This window comes from Apteryx rowi, unplaced genomic scaffold, assembly GCF_003343035.1.
Source record: "Apteryx rowi isolate R43461 unplaced genomic scaffold, aptRow1 scaffold_591, whole genome shotgun sequence".
Lineage (NCBI taxonomy): Eukaryota > Metazoa > Chordata > Aves > Apterygiformes > Apterygidae > Apteryx > Apteryx rowi.
Window position 1 is genome coordinate 191,579 of NW_020450862.1, and position 19,009 is coordinate 210,587.

Consider the following 19,009-nt stretch of genomic DNA (forward strand, 5'->3'; position numbering starts at 1 on the left):
CGTCTTGCAGCATAGCTAAATACTCTTCTCAGCAGCAGATAAAGTAGTTGTGTGACAGTGATCTCATGTGTCAACAAAACATCGTGTCTTGAGCAGAGCTGCCATCTGTTCCCTTTCCAATGACTTCATTAATTCTACTTCCTCCTTGCTGGTTGCAGTTGAGGCTAATGCACATGTAGAAATAAGTCTATGTGCATGCAACGGCCATTGTAAGAGATGGCTGGTTTTGGCTTAATTTCAAAGATGGCAACCCATGTGTGGGCTGAGGCTTCTGAATTGAATTCAACATTTCGCAAACTAGTGCCTCATTTTTTTCCTTTAGTAATAAAGTTTGATTTCCTATCTTGAAATGTTCTTTTGCCTTTATTTATTATCAGTGAGGTGACTATTAGGCATCACTCACTTTGGGTGATGATTGTTCATATTTTTATCACCTAGAAAGGTTGCACTTTAATTATTAATGGCAGATCTGATAGTAATTCATATATTGTTAATTATTCCTGTGTAAGCTGGTTAATATTTTCCAGTAAAAGGCATCTTTTTGACTGTTGTGAGAAACCTCCCTTTCTTTACAGTATTCCTCAGTATAAAACGACCTCTTACAAAAGTTGCTGCAGTTCTGTAGGTGTTTCATTAAGTGTTCCTTGTTTATCTTCTTTATAACGCTACCAATTAATGACCATAAGGCTTTCAGTCCAAGAACGTATTTTAAGCTTTAGTGCATATTGTTTATCTCTAGCTTTTTTGATTGTTGTGATAAATGCTTATGATAATGCTTGACTGCAATGTCTCTTTTCCCATCAGATTCATCTTCTCATACAGCTGTGGTGCTCTTGTCATCTGCTATTTCCCAAGCCACAGTTTCCTCATCAGTTTGTGGCTAAAACCCAAATCTTGATGATCCTTTTCCATCCAGTTCAACATTGATCTTTCATCTTCTGCATTCTTGTAACCAGAAATCTTTTGCCAAAAACCTGACAAGATTGTACTGGGCGTCATCAACAGCAACATCAGGCTTGATTTCCGTGAGCAAAGATGAAACAGCTGTTTCATTGTCCAGATCAGCACTCAAGCACTCAATATTTGGTCATAATTTTTTCCAGCTTTGCCTGGCTGTGATAGCCTTGATGTTTTTCCCTGCATGACTAATGGTGTAACTTACTATTATATGTTGCTGATCCATTTCTTCAGTGGTTCAGAAGTACTGTTTCTTCAGACAATATTTTCCACCCTATCATCTTTTTTACTGTCCTGTATTGCCTCCAATCATTCTTCAGAAACTCTTGCTTCAGTTTGGCAGGTCAATGTTCTTGCAATGTCACGTCTAAAAATTCCAAATAATGGGTCAACAGTTGCTGTAGTGGGAAAGCTGCAGATGGYTTTGCCATGTGAAAAGTTGTATCTGATAAACTGCTAGATTTTGAAAATAAGTGACGTAATATGTCTGACAAAAGTTTACAAAACTTTRCTTCAGTCTCTCTCTATGTACATATGGGAAGCATTTTTATGGCATAAAACTTGTCTGTTCAAAGCTGATGGGTTTTATGTATTATTATTGCTAGAGGACACTAAAGGGGCATGTTACTGTCTACCAGAATGTCTTTTTAGGACTTTTGGAGACAAAGCTGGTGACTGTACATTCAAAGAGGAGAGATGAGAGTTCTGTTTCTTATTGGCATATATTTTTTCCCATTAACTTTGCATATTGTAGTATATATAAGTGGATTGATTTCACTGGAATAGGATTAAATAGATGATTGTCTGTCTTATTTTAATTTATTTTTATAGTGGAAAATGGTAAAGGCGTTTGGAAGTCATTCGTCATGAATTAAATGATTTTTTTTTGTTTGTTTTGGGGTTTTGTATGTGTGCACATATTGCACACTGCTTGATTCAGTGATCTGTTTTCCATTGGAGCAAATTAACAAGCACATTGCCCACCTCACACGAATTTGTTTCCCACAGAGATTCCTAATGCAACGTGTGAGGTTTCTCATTACCCAGCTATATGGAGTACATTTTCGCTCCAATACCAACAAAATTAAATTACACAAAAATCTATTAAGATTCATGTCATCCTAATGTCTGATCTTCAGAAAAACTTTTGTCAGCTTTAAATGATAACCCTGTGCAAAATCAGCACTAGAAATATTGTCAGCTATTGTCAACTGGGATATCTCTACAGTTTACCCTCAGCTAATGCTACAGCAAAAAGTCAACAGCCGACTCTGCAGCAAACTATTTTTTTAATGATTGTGTCTTTTCTAACTTGTGTTAATAAAAAAGTGTCAACAAAACCAATAGATTGTGTTCATTTGTGGACTTGCACAGCTGATTGTTTTTGCTTAATGTGGATTAATACTTTCCTCTGTTTTTCTAGTCTTTAAAATAAGGATGCAGTCCTTCGGGCTAGTTTTTAATGCTTTCACTTTTGTTAAACAGTGTCATGTTTTGAATAGTTTCCATGATTTTTATTGAGATGCTAAGGAGAAAAATATAATACAAACTTAGAAATGGTCAGAATCTGGCTACGCATTTTTTTTATTCTTTCAAAAATGAGACACAAATGTAACAGTGTGTGAATAACACACTTTTTTTGAAGTTGAATTAATTAAGATTAATAAATTTCTTTGCAAAACCTTGGAATCTTCCTATCTGGCTAACATTCTTCATTTTCCATTAAACATCTACACTATGATTTTGATTTAATGATCATCCAGATTTATTCATATGCATTTTGCTTGGCGAACAAGCATGGTATTTTAAGTTGATGAATTCCATTTCACTTTTTTGTAATTTTAAAGCAGTTTCTTCAGACTATCGGAAGCTAAAATAAAGAATTGTAATTTCAAGTCTGAATATAGTGTTTCAGCTGTTTAGTGAAGAAGTTGTAAAATTTGTTTTCATAAGTATGTGCTCTAATCATAGTTTCAAGTTATCTTCTAGAAATTTGGAAAGAAGCAGTTTAAGATATGCTTCTGATGATGATGTGATAATTCTTTCATATGTATGTTTTTTGGGTTTTGAGTTTGTCACAAGACACTTCTTTTTCTAGCAGTCTGTAGGAGCTGTTCCTCTTGGCATGTCAGTAACCCGAAAAAAGGAGGATGAAGCATCAGTTGGAAGTGCACCTTTGGCAAGGCAGCAATCGAATCAAGCCTCTGAGTATGCCAGCAGCCCTGTCAAAACAAAAACGGTAACAGGTATGGTCACTTTTGAATTGAATCTAGCCAGCCTGCCTTTTTAGCCTCTCTCAATAACATGCATGTGCAGTTGAACAGCATCAGCTGTGCAAATACCATGGAACAACTTTCAGATTTAAGCAAATATTTTCTTGGGAAAATGCAATTTCTTTAATTAAAAATCATCAGACTTTTAAAATTAAAACATATGTTTAATTTTCATCTCAGCTTTATTTTTATACTATTTGGGGCCCGGATTATTTCAGATAACATGTTTTGTAAGACTAGATAAAGGAGATGTGTTTTCAATAGAACATCAACGATTTGTCTTGATGTTTAGTAGTTTAGTCCAGAATTTTGTCAGACCCTAGGCACTGTGAGTAATCCCCTTCATCTCAGTCAGACTATTCACATTGCTTAAAGTCTGGCATGTATGCAAGTCCTTCAGAGCTATGATTTGTGCGTAAACATTCACGGTTTTCAGAATCACTTTCTCACAGAAAATGTATTTTTTGCCATTTCTGTTTCTGCAATTCTTAAATTTAGGAGTATTCTCTGGCCACTTATGAGTGCTAAAGTTTAATTTTATTATTACTAATCAAGATGATATGGCATTCTGTGATTTTATAGGCTATTTAATCATATGGTACTGTCTCCAAGTAGTATAGTAGGACATCATCCAGCAAAAGTGACTATCCAGCTGAGACTTTTAGTAATCCTTCTGAAATACACTGAACAAATTCTCTTTTCCTTTGCATTGATGTTTATTTCCAGATAGTCATGAAGCACTTCAAGATGTTGTCTGCTGAAATTGAGATTAGAATCTTATCCACTAGTGGTAGAGTTTAATTGCTATTTTGAGATAGAAAGGGATAGGGGCAGAAAATCAGTTTGCTGAATGTTATGTGGGGTCTGATGTTACCATTGGTCATAAAATAAGAGAAGTCTTTGAAATGAGCCTATTTCATTTATGAATATCCTTTATTTTATCTGGAAATGTTATGAAATGACTATATTAAGTATATTCTTCTGTTAATTAATTATACTTAGCCTCTATAGTTCTGTTCTGCCGACATCATAAACAATACATTTTGCTTGCAAACATTGGTTTCCTTGTGTGGTTAAGTATGCCCATCCCTATCAGCAAAGCACAAAGGTGTAACGCGCTAGAGACACTGTCATCGTTTCACTGTAAAAAATGGGGTTGAAAGTGTGCTTTGTAAATGGTTTCTTCACAGAGACAAATATAAAGGAGGGAGTAGAGGGAGAAAATCTACTCTTTGTTTAGGGTTTGAAAAAACTGTATTTTTAAAGAATAAATGGTGCRTTCATCATCCTTTTTTTTTTTTGCCTGAACAAAGCCTAATCATAGAGGAGCTTTGAAAATCTCAATTAGCAAAGTTCTCTGTTGACTCAGGGGAAGAAGAGAGTTATTTGCTTTTTGGAGTTACCTAAGCATGTTACCTAATAATATACAGGGGTATATTCGGTCATTATATTAATGTTAAAGTTCTTTCTTTAACTGATTGTGAAGCCACAGTTGATTAAAATAATGTCACAACATGTCTGGGATTGATTAATGTGAACTTTTGAGGTAAAGCCTGTGAATGCCATTTGATTAAATACCTCTTGCTTAAAAATTTATGTAGAATGGAACAATTACATGAATGAATGCATTTACACTTAATACAGTAAAAATGAAATTTTTAAAGGAAATTTTAGGAAAATACACAATGTTTGTCATTGACCGGAAATAGGGGTTGCAAACTGAAATTTATAAAAGGAAGTTAAGGAGAACTAGCAGTGATAAAAGAAGTCACCACTATCATTTCCTTTAAGTCTTTCCTGAATACTGTTTCTACTGCAATGCCCTTAAGAAATCTGCCTGTTAAGAATGTTGTCATTTTTCTCTTATATGCATATACAAGAGACAAAATGTCTGATTAAAAAAATAAACATGTAGCTTTTAATTATAAAACTTTACATTTTAATAGAAATACATAAAGGTATATACATCTTCCATTTTCTCATCCCCTTCATTAATTACATAACTAGGTTTTTTTTTAATTTTTTGAGCACAAGAATCAGTGTTTATCCAGAACCTAAAAAAATGATATAACATGATATAAAATGATATAACATGATATAAAATGATATAACACGATATAAAATGATATAAATGATATGGTTAGGGAAGCAAATTTTTATGAATACTAAATGATAACCTCTTTGAATATTCTCATTGTATTCCCTCATGCTTACCTTGTTTATTTTATGAAGGGGAAGGAGGAATTTATATAGAGTCAAGTGCAAAGCTGTTGCTTGAGATTTCAGGAGAAAAGAGTGTTTGAGCACAGGAAAAAATTGGTGTGATTAAAGTCGATGAGAACAACAAAAAAAGGAGGTGAGGCAAAGCAACATTTTTCCATGAAAGGTAAAAGCAAAGAAACAGTGATAAAGAATTACTGTCAGTTATTCATCAGTAAATTTTCAGATGCTATTTTTTAATCTATCTTAAAATTTGTTTTTCAGAATTGATGCTAAGGATGACTTTTTATAACTGACTCAGATTTTCAGATCTTGAATTCTGATTATCAGATTTGAATTCTGAATTGCACCTGTGTAAACATACATTCATCCTTAACAGCTACTTGTATGCACAGGTGCTAGAATAGTGCGTGCTAATTACCAACTTATAAAAGTATGTATATAGTTTACGAAGTAGCTTTGGTGTTGAGTTTTGAAAATTAGTGTCCCAGTCTGATTCCTGTCCAGCTTGGTAGCCAGTTTTGATCTTCAGCCTTTGTTATTCTTCACTTTGAGGATTAGCTTTCCTACAGTAATGATCAAACAAAAATTATCCAGTAAAGAAATATGATTGCTCAAAGTTCTGGGTCCCTTGCTACCACTATTTTTTACTTTATTTCCTTCCTTTTAATTTCACCAACTTTGTGTCTGAGTTTTCTTTCATTTTTTGTCTCACCTTTTTAAAACTAGGAGTAAAAATCACACTAATTAGAGGTTTAGGGCTTTGTTATAATAAGCACCAGACCAGCGCTAGAGAAGCCTGCTAGATAAATAGGCAGTGACAACTGTAAGCCTTGTATCTCTTCACCATCTAGGCTAGCTATGGATACCTTCACTTGTCTGAAAGCTGAGATTCCTGCATTGATAGCAAGCATGTATGCAGAGTCTTTGCAGATTGAAAGAGATTGTGTCTTAAAATCACACTGTTCAGGTAATGATCTTGAATTTACCCTTTTCAATTCCCCTGTGATCTTAGGAGCCATTCCCTTGAGAACGGCTAGAAACCAGCCCCATGTATTAAATGAAAGCAGTTTGGAATCACAGCTGTCGAATGATTTAAAACATTGATCTTTCGTTCAGTTTATTAGTTAGTTAATGGCTGCTGAGACCGTGCCAAAAATGAAGCATGGGAAAAGAGCAAAACTGCTATTTATATGGTATCTATCTGCAAATAAATGAAAATCCAAGGTTTCTGCTCTTAAGTTTCAAACTGTGGTTATTTATAAATCTTCTTAACCACAGACTCTTCAAAACCAGAGTAAGATAAGAGAGTATATGGTTTAAATTTTGCATAATGTGGCCATGGACAAACAAAACGATAAGGAAGGGAAGAGGTCTGGCTCTTTCTTCTGCTAAAGATCACCCTATTAAAGACTTTGGCCCCCTTCAGTATCCAGTCTTCTCTTCTTTGAGGGCCCTTTTATTCAGCTTTTCTGCTTTCCTACATGGAAGCATTACAGAAAAGATTAAAAAAATGGAAGTATTTACCTCAGTCCCTTCAGCCACCCGCTTCTTCTGCTCCCATTCTCAGCAGTTCAAGAGTTCTCTATATTACCTCAGTGAAAAATGTTGAGCAGACTTACAGACAGGCAGGGAAGCATAGCTCTTCGGACTGGATACTGGCAAAATGATCATTTTAGTGTATGTACAGTGTATGCAGCATACCTACACAGGAAGCTAGTAAGTTTTGATATATTGTTCTGTGGAACTATTGTTCTTAAGGACATATAATTAAAACAATTTAAAGTTTTGTAAGTGCTAAGTTACACCTAGCTTAGTATTGATTTGCATCTCAAGTAGATGGATGGTGTTGTCATAGCCAGAAAGTGGAAAGCACAGTCCAGTATGGCCTTTATATTCTCTCTCCTGTATAAATTGCCTGCTTGCCTTTTTTCCACAGAACTTGTAGAAGCATCAAGACACCTATTCTATCAAATTTGATTTATATTGATCAGTAAAGTCAAAAGGAATTAGATGAGCAAATTAGTGCATGCATATGCGTAGAGCATAGGATTGCATAAGCCTTATTTCCTTAGGAAACTGCTCGTTGCAGAAGTTCAGCGAAGCTGGCCTCAGCCGGAAGAGGCGTCAGCCAAATCTTTACTGCAGTGGTCTAAGAGTATTTATTTCAGATATTCCATTCTTAATACATTACAACATAGTAAGCGTATGTTACATTTGATAGCTATTATTAAAATGAAGAAATGATTCAACAATTTTGTCTTACTTCCACTGTAGAGTAATAGATGTCAGTGTTCAGGACCATCTTGTGCTTTCTGAAATTTCCTAGGCAGATTCATATTCAGCCAAGCTGGTTCTCTATTACTGTTACTAACTGAAGTTTCATCTTAAGCTAATAAACGTTCTGCTCACTATAGTGYGGCAGGACTTAGTAAAACTGGATGCAATTACTGAGGGTTTTTGTTCTAAAATAGTGAGAATGTTGAACTAGATTCCTGCTAAAAATGAACTGTTGGAATGCAGAGAACTGGCAAGTGTGAGGAGAGTCTGGCTTGTGAGAAAGCAGTGGATTATCTGAAGCATTTGTATTAGTAGATCTCTCTTTCTGCTCAATGAACTGAATGATTATCGTTTATTCATGCCTGCCATGAAATGTATGACTGTTATATTTAGGAAGATGAATGAAATTAAATAGATTCTAAATAGGCAAAGTAAAATACAGGAATTTAAATCTGAGGCACATTTACCGTAGGGTGCCTAAAAGTACTATGATTTTTTTCATTTTTATAAAAGGATTTTAGTTCTTGGAAGGATTATTTAAAAACAAAGACTCTGGACTCAGATGGTTTATAGCAATCTCTAAATGCCTGGACAGTTAGGTGCCTAGAAGTTACCTATTTTGAGAAACAGCTACTGTGAGTTTTCTCAGCTAGTAAAATGCTTGAACTTTGTCGTATGACACCATCATTTTTTTATTTCGGTCTGTGGAGTCTAAGAATGTTAGGAACACAAAGCCAATGTAATGTATCAGCTACGCTCTCAGTATGGAGAAACTCAAAGTTGACAGAGAAAGAACAGGTTTTGATTATATTCAAAAGACTAAGGAACTTCAAGTGTTTTTTTTAAATGTTTTGAAAATCAGGCAGAATTGCTCCTGCATTTATCAGAAAAGTTTTTGCAAACACAAAGTCTGAAATTCTTACTTCATAATATAAGTTTTTTGGAATGGTAAGCAATATTAAGATAAATTCAGGCATGGACTAGATACAAACACATCTAGAACTCATTTTGATACTTGCTAGTATAGTAGGTCAGTGTTGCCTGTGAAAATAAGCACTAAACTAGAGGAGTGCATGAGTGATGCATGAGGATGCATCAGTTCCCTTTCTCCCTCTTGCTTCTACCTGCAGCATCCATAATTACAACTAAACATGTTTTCTGAGCCATTTTTCTTGTTTATTTTGAGGGAGTTGATTTTTCTTTCATTTCTAGATTGACCTTAGTAGTTTTTTTCATTGTTGTTTTGTTCTTTTTCTTAAGAGCTTCAGAAACTGCTGGGTATGTTAAACAACACCAATACTTATATAGTCACAATTCAGCAATTTTTCATTATGCACAATTTTTAATACGGGTCCTGTTAGCTGCTGCCTAGAACTGGAATCAGGAATAATGGAGAATACCCCTCTAAGAGCAAGTGAGATATAAGGTTAAAAGCTGCTATCAGTGTGTACAATAAAGCTTCAGTCCTTCTTTTATTTTTGTTCCCCAGAACTAAATAGATATTTGTTGCCAGAAACAGTGCAGCAGTCGTGTTAAAGATGTAAAGCGGGGAACTGCTGACCATAGCCATGTCCTAGCCGCCCCCCACTTTCACACAGAAAGATCCCTTCTGCTTGCACAGCCACGTTAATATCACATTTATCTTCATATACTGACATACATTTACTCTAGAGAAAGGCATATTGKGTTAAAAGTCAAAAGCTTCCGTATTTTAATACTTATTCTACTGCTAACTCAGTGAATGACCTTTCTAATTGAGTTGCTACACCTCTGCTATCGTTTCTCTGGATAAAAATACTTGCTTTGACTAGTTGTCAGGGATTGTGTGGCTCAGTTATGATCTTGACAGATAAAAGTAATATATTACCCTTGCTGTTAGTAAAGTAGAATGCAAAAATGCTCAAAGTTCAGTAGAGAAATTACTTATGCAAAGACTATTCAGTATGCTGGCAAATGTATTGCATTTTTATTTTATAAGCTTAAATAGACTTATTAGTGTTTTTTAGAGTAGTTAAGATATTTAAGTACAACTTTTCTCCTGAAGCATCCTGATGAAGAAAAATGCAGAGCAACCTTTTTTCACATACAGATCATCATAGTTTTTCCTCAAATAAATCTCAGCTATATGAATAAATCAAATGTCAGTCATCCAGCAATGGAGTATAGGGAGTAGCTTCTTGTGTGATCATGCAAAAATAAAATGTGGATACTTCTGAAACAGTTCTGACACTTGATACTAATACTTCAGAAAATATAAGTAAATAAAGCTGTGAGCCTCACCTAATGGTTACAGTGAGCCAGTTCTTGGATGAGCTTTTATTCTGAAATAATGACTATAGGAAAAATTAGTAAGTTAAGATAGGAAGCGTTTTCAGCAAGATATTCCCCTGTGTTTTTGCAATTTCTTGTGTGTGTGTATATATATATATATATATATATACACTGTGCTAAAATTAAATCATGGAACAAAATTATCACAAGTAGACTAGCTAGAAATACATTGTATTGAGAACAGAATTTGTTTCTTTGGCCATCTTATATATGAAAATGTGAATCATTTATAATGCCTTTATATATCTGTATGTGTGTATACACACATACACACACACACATATATATTTTGTTCTGTTGCGTTGTAAATAGAAAAAGTATGTAAACCTATGAGGGGAAGTGGGGTATGAACCTAAGAATAAACAAATTTTTATTTAACAAGTCTCAGTAAGATTTTGCTTTTGCCCAATATTATATGTAGAAACCTAAAACTGCTGGCTTATGGAAAAGGGCAAGCAAGTAAGTTTTAAGTAGGCTTTTTTTTAACAATCTTCTACAAAAAAATCTGTAGCCCATTTAGATTTTCCTCTTTTTTCCAGAGTTGTTTGAAGTTTGAGTTTTCTCCTTCACTGCTTTTTAATCTCATTTCTAATCCCTGAGACTTCTTAATCAATTCCTCAATGGCTTACATTTGTAGCAAACACGTTGGTATTTTTGTTTTTATTTCTGATAAAAAGACATATCTAATGCATAAAAAAAGAATGTATATGAAGAAATGAGTTCTTTGACATTGTAGAGACTCTTTCTGGTGTTACTAGCGGAAAAATTTTTCCAGAAATAGCCAAGTAATAACAGTGTGCTTTCCTTTGATTTCTTTTTTATTTTAAATACTATTACTGTTCATGTGTTTTGCTGTCATGCCCTCTTAGTACCTATGATTAGCTTGCAGGAGCATTTTTCTCAGCTTAGCTAAAGAGTGCTGGAGAGCCCCGGCAGGGCTGTGATGTGGAAGCATGGCATACCCCGTGTGCTGCCGTCTTGTGACACACGCATCTCGAGGAGGGTCATGCTGTGGGCTGGTGCAGAGACGACCCCGGTGCGGACTGCTGCGCAGGCCGTGGCCTGCGCACAGGGTCTTTCAGGAGGAAGGAGCTGGGGGAGCCCAGAGAGCGCGGGTTTGCCTGCAGTGTGATAACCTTTTCCATCAGGTTGCTCTACAGCAGCCTCAATCCCAAGCCAGAGAGAAGCTGCCGTCCTCTTAATGAGAGGGCCGTGAGAAACAAGGAGTCTCGTGCCAGAAGAGTGAGACCTGATAGGTTCACACCACATACATACAATTAGGAATAACATAGTCGCATTGTATTTTACCTGCCTTTAGTTCAGTTACCAGCTGTAAGGGAGGAGGAGGAACCAAAAGCATGTGCCAAGGCAATTAGTGGTGAGTACAGATTTATTCGTGATCCTCAGCTCAGTAGCGGAAGATCTCTGAGCAGTCTTTTCACTTTTTATCTATTTGAGAAATGTCCTTTTGCCACAAATCAGCTCACTTCTAAAGAATTTCTTTTCCATTTCGTGTTTCTTGGGTCACTGAATATTAATTAATAGCATGGAATAGCATCATTTTTTCAAAGATCTTTTCATTTTTAAAACTTGTAAGTATCTTATGGATCAGATTCCTAGAGCAACCATTTCCCAGTAGGCTAAAAACCACAAAGAAAGAGGCTATATAAGAAAAACACCTCTGTCTAGGATTTATGCCTATAAGTCTTGTTTACTGGCATCTGCTACAAAGAGAGGACTTTTATGATTAATTTTGCAGGATTGCCACTTGGAACTGCCTCTGTACTTTAACCATAAATTGTGAAATAAATTATGAAAACTGCTGCTTCTGGTAGCTCAATCCATATAGGTATGATCAGTCCTTTTTAAAAAGTCTTTTCATTACCAGTGCGTGTTCTGAAATTCAAGTGTGCCAACCTATAACTGATTGATTTGAAATAGATGCAATGTGTATTTTTACCAAAATGTCAGTTACACAATATAGACTAGAAGATGAGAGTGGGAACATTTTGTTTTCCTGTGTGTTAGTTTTCCTGAAAAGTCAACTTGGTACAAGCTGAAGCAGCCTCTTTTTTTCCTCCTCAGTTTGTAAATGTTTCAGACAAATTGTATTTTCTATCTAGCTATTGCTGACTGGCTCCTGGCTTCAACACAAAGCTGATTACAGTGCCAGGAAATGTTGCTAGATTTTCAGTTCAGTAGTAGCTGAGTAGCATAATTATTTTAGGAGATTAACCTTCATACTGAGACAGATGGAGCTGATCCAGTCTATGTGTCTACTACAGAGGACTAGCCAAACATGCAGGGTAGCCACACCATACTGCTGCAGTCTCTTAGCAGCTGTCATCTACTGATGGTCTTGCCTGATGGGGAATTGTGACGCTGGTCTGTCCCACCATCCCTTTAGGCAGAAAAGGGGGGGGACCCCACAAGCAGAGGTTTTCTTTCTGCTTTCTTTTTCAGGAGTTATTTCTAACCTTCTTTTTTCTTTTTCCCCAAAACAACTCTTGCTACTTGTCTATTTTTCTTTCTTTCTTTCTTTGGTCTTTTGGTTGAGTGTGTGGTATGACATGAGGCTGTTGTCTGTCATGGATATTCCTGGACTTTGAAGCAGCTTTGCAGGTTTGAGTGGCATGTGCGCTGAAAAAAGTGGGGTTTTGGCCAGCTAATTTTGGCCAGCTAAGAGCATGTGTTTCTCAGCCAACAAAACATGGGAGACTGGAACAAAACCTTCTTTTAGACCCCACTCTTGAGGAATGCACTTGTTCAGTGATGTAGGATGCTGATATTCCCTGCTGTAGAATACAGTTTTACATTTTTATTTGTCTTTTCATCCTGCATTCTCCCATCTGCATGGGTAGCTCCCCGTTACCCGCTGAGTTGTTCAGACTGGCGTTCCTGCCTCTCGCAAATGTCCAGAGTCTCATGGTGACTTTATATATTGTTCTTACCGTTACCCACCCTTTGAGCTGTAGGTGCCATTAACTCTCTTGTTTTAATCTTTCTTAATGCTCAGGCTGTTTCTAACTCTTCCCATGTAATGTGTGTAGTAGAAGGCCTGTCCACACAGAGAAGCTAGTGTGAACTGAGGTAGGGTATGAAGTTAAAGCAAAACAACTTTTCCTCACTAACTGTCGTTGTGTTAGTATAATCCATTTGTACGTGGATTGAATGGCATGGCATAAAAGCATCCAGATGAGAAAATACTGCGAAACAGCTATGTCACACTGATTCTCCATATGGACAAAAAATTTAGTTTGTTTCTCCAGCGCAGCTAACAAAGAACGGTTCTGAAGTGTTGTGCTTCCTACGTTCTCATGGTCCCATTTTCATCCTCTATCATCTTAATAGATCCATAATTGGAGCCAGGAATATCTGAGAGGGCTAATTATACTGCACCCTTAAAAATTCTATTTCCTACTCTTTTGACCATCTCTTTCTCTTTGAATATTTTGAATTCCTCCTCAGTTGAATAAAATTAATGCTTCCCTTTATTTTCAGGCCATTTAAAGTATTAGAGCATTTGTTAAAGGATTTTGTCTAAAATATTATTCAACCATGGTCTTTTATTTCTTTGAAGGGAAAAATATCATAAATCCACCTCTCAGATATTTCATTTTGAATTCTTCTCTACGTTTCCTTGGATGACTAAAACTGACTGAAGACCAAATGATGCATATAAAAGGGCATAGAAATTCACTCACCTGAGCTCAGTTGATAATAACTTTATTTTAAGAATTTTTCTGTAGTTTGTATGCTCCAGATTTCTCTGGGCTTTATAATTCTGAAACATAACTTGTAACTTTGGGATTGATTTTAATTTAATTTAAGTGAAGCTGTGAAGACTTCATAATGTATTCCTGCAATTTTGTCAGCTCGACAATATGTAGGCCAAACTTGGAAATGCTAAAGATGCTGACAATAATTTGGTGGGTATCCCAAAACCTAAAAAGGAAGATATTCTGTAAGAGAGGACAGAGGGAACTGTGCACGATTCATACATTCTTTAAAGAATTTGCAATTGCTATTTGATCCATTCGTTCTCTTTCAAGAAAATCATTTAATTTTTAGACCTTTTTTGGATGCATACTCAAAGTTTTTGTTAAGTGAATTTTTAGAGTAAACAAATCAAAGGCTGTAATTTAATATGAGCGCTCTCACATTTCTTGCAACAAGTTTACAAAACTAAAACCCTGTTTAGATTACCCTGGCACCAATGTATGTGAAAACCTCTTGTATTGCTATTCCGTCACCAAATAGGTTATCACACTTTGAAAACTGACTTAATTGCTTAGATTAAGCATTCCTCATAATATTTTCATAGCAGTTTACATTAAAAAAGTTTAAGCATTTCTCAAAATGCTTTTGAAACTTTGCATTTCTCACCATGTTTTACTGGTACAGTTGTATTGCCAAGTTAGAAACTAGTAAATAGCTACTGAAGCTTCTGCTACATAGTATTATCACTGGTATACAGTGAGAGAAGAACTACATTAGAATTTAAAATAAGTAGGCTTTTTCTTTGCTACCAGTAAGTATATACCTTAGGTATACTTTGTATAACTGAATTTTGCTGTTTGCCTTAGAATCTCGGCCTTTATCACTCCCTGTGAAAACCATGCTGAACTCATCTGAAAGCTGCAGAAGTCCTGAAGAAAGAATGAAGGAATTTATTGGAATAGTATGGAATGCAGTTAAGCGCCTTACACTTCAGGTAAGATGAAAAGAGAGTGAGAAAAACTGTTTTTCCGAACTTTATGATACTTTTTATGCATCCCAGTGCTTTTTATGGAGGGTTTTTAAAGGAGTTCCCTGGTTTTATTGTCTTATTTCAGTAGTTTCAACATAGTAGAGGATGAAAATTAAAATATAGGTTGCTGGTAAATTAAGCAAAGAAAACTTTGACTTTAAAATATTAGTGRTCAAAATAGTTTTTTGTTACTAAGGGGATGATCCTTTAAAAAATTATGTGAAGAAAAAAATGCTTGTCGCACTCTTTTGAATTATAAACATAGCTTCCTGCTCATCTGTAATTAAAATTGCAAAATACTGTCCTTTCTAAAAATATCTGAGGAAAGTGTAAATTCTTTCTTGGGCTATATGATACAGTATGATGTTATACAGTAGTGGCTCTTCTGCTTATCTGTCTACCTTTTTATTAAGGACCACTCATTGATCTAACTGTTTCATCCTACACTGCTCTTGATTGTGATCTGTGATCAGTAGAAGCAGAGTTTTCATGTAGCAATATATATACATACATATCATACACCAAAAGGGCCATCTTAGAAATCCAGTGTTTAGATTGCATGATCAAATACTAGACAGTTTAGAAATGCTAGAATAGGACTTTGGGCTTCCATGTATGTATTGAGTGCTTGCCTGTAAATAACCCTAACTTACCATTATTATAAATTGTGGCTTTTGAACAGTACATTCTATGAGACTGGTACACCAGCATATAGTTGCAGAACTGTTTTCATGTTAAAATTTAAAAAAAACCTCACTATTATTGGCAGAAAGTGAATGCCTGTTCATTCTTCCTACCCGGAAATATATTTATTTATACACAGCCTCATCCCCAAACCAGTCTCTGTTTTACTCCTTTTTCATACAGACGAGACTYTGGCTTCAGACTATTAGAGGGCTTGAAAAATTTGAGTTTTGCCTGAGCAAGGACTTCAGGTTTGTTACTTCATCCCAGAACACACTGAAGTTGAGGGGGTGCTTGCTGTTAACACCATTTAGCTTTCAGTCAGATCTTCTGTTGTTGTTTCCTGAGTATTTTGTTTGCTTTCCTCTTTTTCTTAGTATTGTGACCACTGATGATAAGAATAACTAGATAAGGGGAGTAAAGAGATATCATTTGTAAGCTCATTGAAGGAAGCAATGTATTGTTGTTACGTGTCTGGATAGTATGTAGTGCAATGAAGCTCAGTATTTAAATTAGGTATACAGCTTGTGTCATAAGAAAATTAATAATGAAATAATGAGGAGGATGAAGAACTGGATCCTTTATAAATGGGGAAGATAGAACTGGGATTGAGATACTGTCTCTTCTACTCATACATTTTTCATAGTAAGCTTTGTCGTGTGAGCAACTGCCAGGAAAGTGGAAAGTGAATTTGTTTTGAAGTATGAGTAAATGCTGAGCAGTTAAAAATGAAGTTTGCATGTTTTCAAATAGGAAAAAAAATGTTTGTGATTGAACTGGTATTTTTTGATGGAGATGAAAATTCACTACACTGATAGACTCATGTTTTTTCAAAGAGTAATTTGTGGATATATCCATACTCTAACCTAATATACCTGGGGATTAGATCTATTGGTGGTAGAAGATTTTTTTTATATTAGATACCCTTTCTTGTGTTTGAAGTTCTAGATTCATTTACTTCTTACAGTTTTTTGTAACATAGATGCTTTCAATTTTCAGCATTATGAATATGAAATTACATTTTTACTTTTTATCTGTGTTGAAATTAAATGGCCCTATGAAATCACACGGCAGCTTACAAACTTCTGATGTGTTTCATCCTTGTGCTTTGATCATACTTGAAGTGTATGCCAATATCTTGCCAGGAAGAGGCACTACATGTTACCAGTAAAAAGTTGCAAGACACTCCAAGGAAATAGAACAGGAAATTCCCAAGAAAGAGTTTCTGAACAAAGATGCAGTAGCCCTTCTTAGTGAGATATGAAGGATTTGTAGATATGCTTGCTGTTCTTTTTATTATTAGCAGTCTCTGTGCCTATTTTATTTAAATGTATTTTTCAACACATAAAATGTATATATATAGGTCTTTTGTCCTTCAGTATCAACCTAAATGGGAAAGCTGAAATTTGTGCAAAGCAATGTGCGTATGATAAGAAGTTGAGGGTAATGACTCTGCTTTTCAATTCAAGTATAGTGTATATATATTTATACCTTTAATAAAACATACCATATAATTAGATTTTCTGTCGATAGGAAAAAGTCAAATTGCTGGAATATTTTTTCTAGTTAAATACTGGAACACTTAGACTGTAAGCTTTTTTTCTAAAGCTATTTTCATGTTTCTGTATCTTTTATTAACATGATTGTGGAACAGAAAAGTCTGCAGTTGTCGTCAGGTAAAACAGAACTTCATAACTTAAAATCATCAAAGGATTATTCTTTTAGTGGAAGCTTGAGTAAGTAAATGTGTTTGGAACCAAAGTAACTGGAAAGTTTATTTTGGAGCCAAAGCTGGTACTTGCTTAGCCCTGGCCCTGTCTTGCTCATGATAGAATATTGCATGAAGATTTTGTGCATTGGAGTTGTGCTAAGCTATTAGTATTTTAGTGAAAAGACTTTCATACTTAACATAAAAAGTTGTTTTTATTATTTAGTTGTTGTAGGATTTTATATGCAGCCTTGAAGTCTTCTTGGCAGTTAGACTGTGTAGGAGGGTAATACTCACTTTTCATGTGTTCTTCATACTAATAGTTGCTAAATTTGTGAAGCAGTATAAACACAGTTATTTTTAATTGGTTGTTAATGTTGAATTCCAGTGAGAATAATGAAGGATCTGTATTAAAAGCAAATGAATTAATGAGTAATGTTGCAGTGAATGCCAACCGAATAAGTGTGTATTACACACAAAATGTAGCCAGATATTCCACATGCCTTTATATCTCCCTGAAATTAGTCCAAAAGAGTGAGTCTGTTTCCTGAAATTATTGAAAATAATATTTTCTTTGAAGCATATAACTTGCACAGAATTAGAGTTAAAATGAAACATTGATTGAAAGTGCAGAAGTACAATGATGGGATTGACTAGTTCTTATTCTTTGAGTAGGTCAGGAGGAGACTTTGTGACTGATAACAGTACTCTTCAGCGGTTATGAGATAGGATGATTTCTTAAGATGATTACTTATCGCAAACTGGCAAAAGTTAAAGTATTCCATAACTAAACAAAAATACTTTTTAAAATCAAGCTTGCTTAGAAAAAATAGGAGTACCCTGAAGTACTAAGATTTTGTTTTAAGCAATCAAAAAAAAAAAAGTGCATCTGGTCTTTATTACACTCATTTGTATGAGCAAGTAACCTAGCATTTTAATTCTCATACTAATATGCACTGCTTTCCATTTATATCTTTTTTTTCTTTTTGTCTAATTTTGAAATACGAATTTCTGGCCTGTCTTCCTAATTTCTAACAAGCAACACCCACCAGGCTCAACTGCAGGTGATCTAATTGGATAGAGCTAATTTGGATGTAGGGGACTGAGGTACAGTCTTAGGGTAGTGACCACACCATACCCCCTACAGGAGACGGGTACCGGGTGACCTTTGCTGCTCTGGGAATCATTGCAAGATTATATTCTGTATCTGAAGCTCCCGGAAACACATGAGCCTATGTGACAAGAGAGACTATGATGGATGATGGTTAGTGGGGATGGAGGCCTTTTCCCAGGAGATGCCTTCACCTGAGTGTCACCTCACTAGTGGGTGATCTTCAGCACCTGTAACTGGTTTATTATCACTGTAAAGTGTGTGTCAGGGAAGTGAATCTCCTTATTGTATCGCCGTCACGACAGGCTGTAAGGACTCTGTAGCGCCTGTCCCTCTCTGCCACGGCTGGGCAGAGTAGCTGGGGCATTTTTTTCGTTTCTCTCTCTCTCTCTCTCTCTCTCTCTCTCCCCCCCGCTGCCCTCTCCCCCCATTTATGAAGACTTGGTTGTTATGCAGTGTGTATTTCACAGTGGTCTTTATAGAGCAACATTCTCTTTTTTATAAAATATGCCTTAAAAAATACTCCATTTGTTCCAGTAACTTAATACTTTCCTTTTAAGACAGCTGAGATCTTAAAGTCATTGCACCTTTTCAGGTCAATAAGTTGGTAAAAGCTCAGAGCAGTACGCTTTGCTTAACTTTTTTAAAGTAGRAGGGAAAATACTGCTTACTTCATTGGTTTGTCATTAGTGTAC

The 19,009-nt window shown here is 35.5% G+C and overlaps 1 protein-coding gene across 24 annotated transcripts in view; it reads left to right on the forward strand.

Annotated features, from left to right (window-relative positions):
* The window catches only part of VPS13B (vacuolar protein sorting 13 homolog B), a 438,137-nt gene that overhangs the window by 186,453 nt on the left and 232,675 nt on the right, over positions 1–19,009 (forward strand). For 20 of the 24 annotated variants that reach the window (XM_026082771.1, XM_026082768.1, XM_026082772.1 and 17 more), the window contains 2 exons: positions 3,056–3,203; positions 14,648–14,775. In XM_026082771.1, the coding sequence (XP_025938556.1) occupies positions 3,056–3,203; positions 14,648–14,775 (276 nt within the window). Of the gene's footprint in view, positions 1–804; positions 2,531–3,055; positions 3,204–6,304; positions 6,325–14,647; positions 14,776–19,009 lie in introns of those variants that run through there. The other 4 variants (XR_003256169.1, XM_026082770.1, XM_026082790.1 and 1 more) reach the window with 3 other exon arrangements.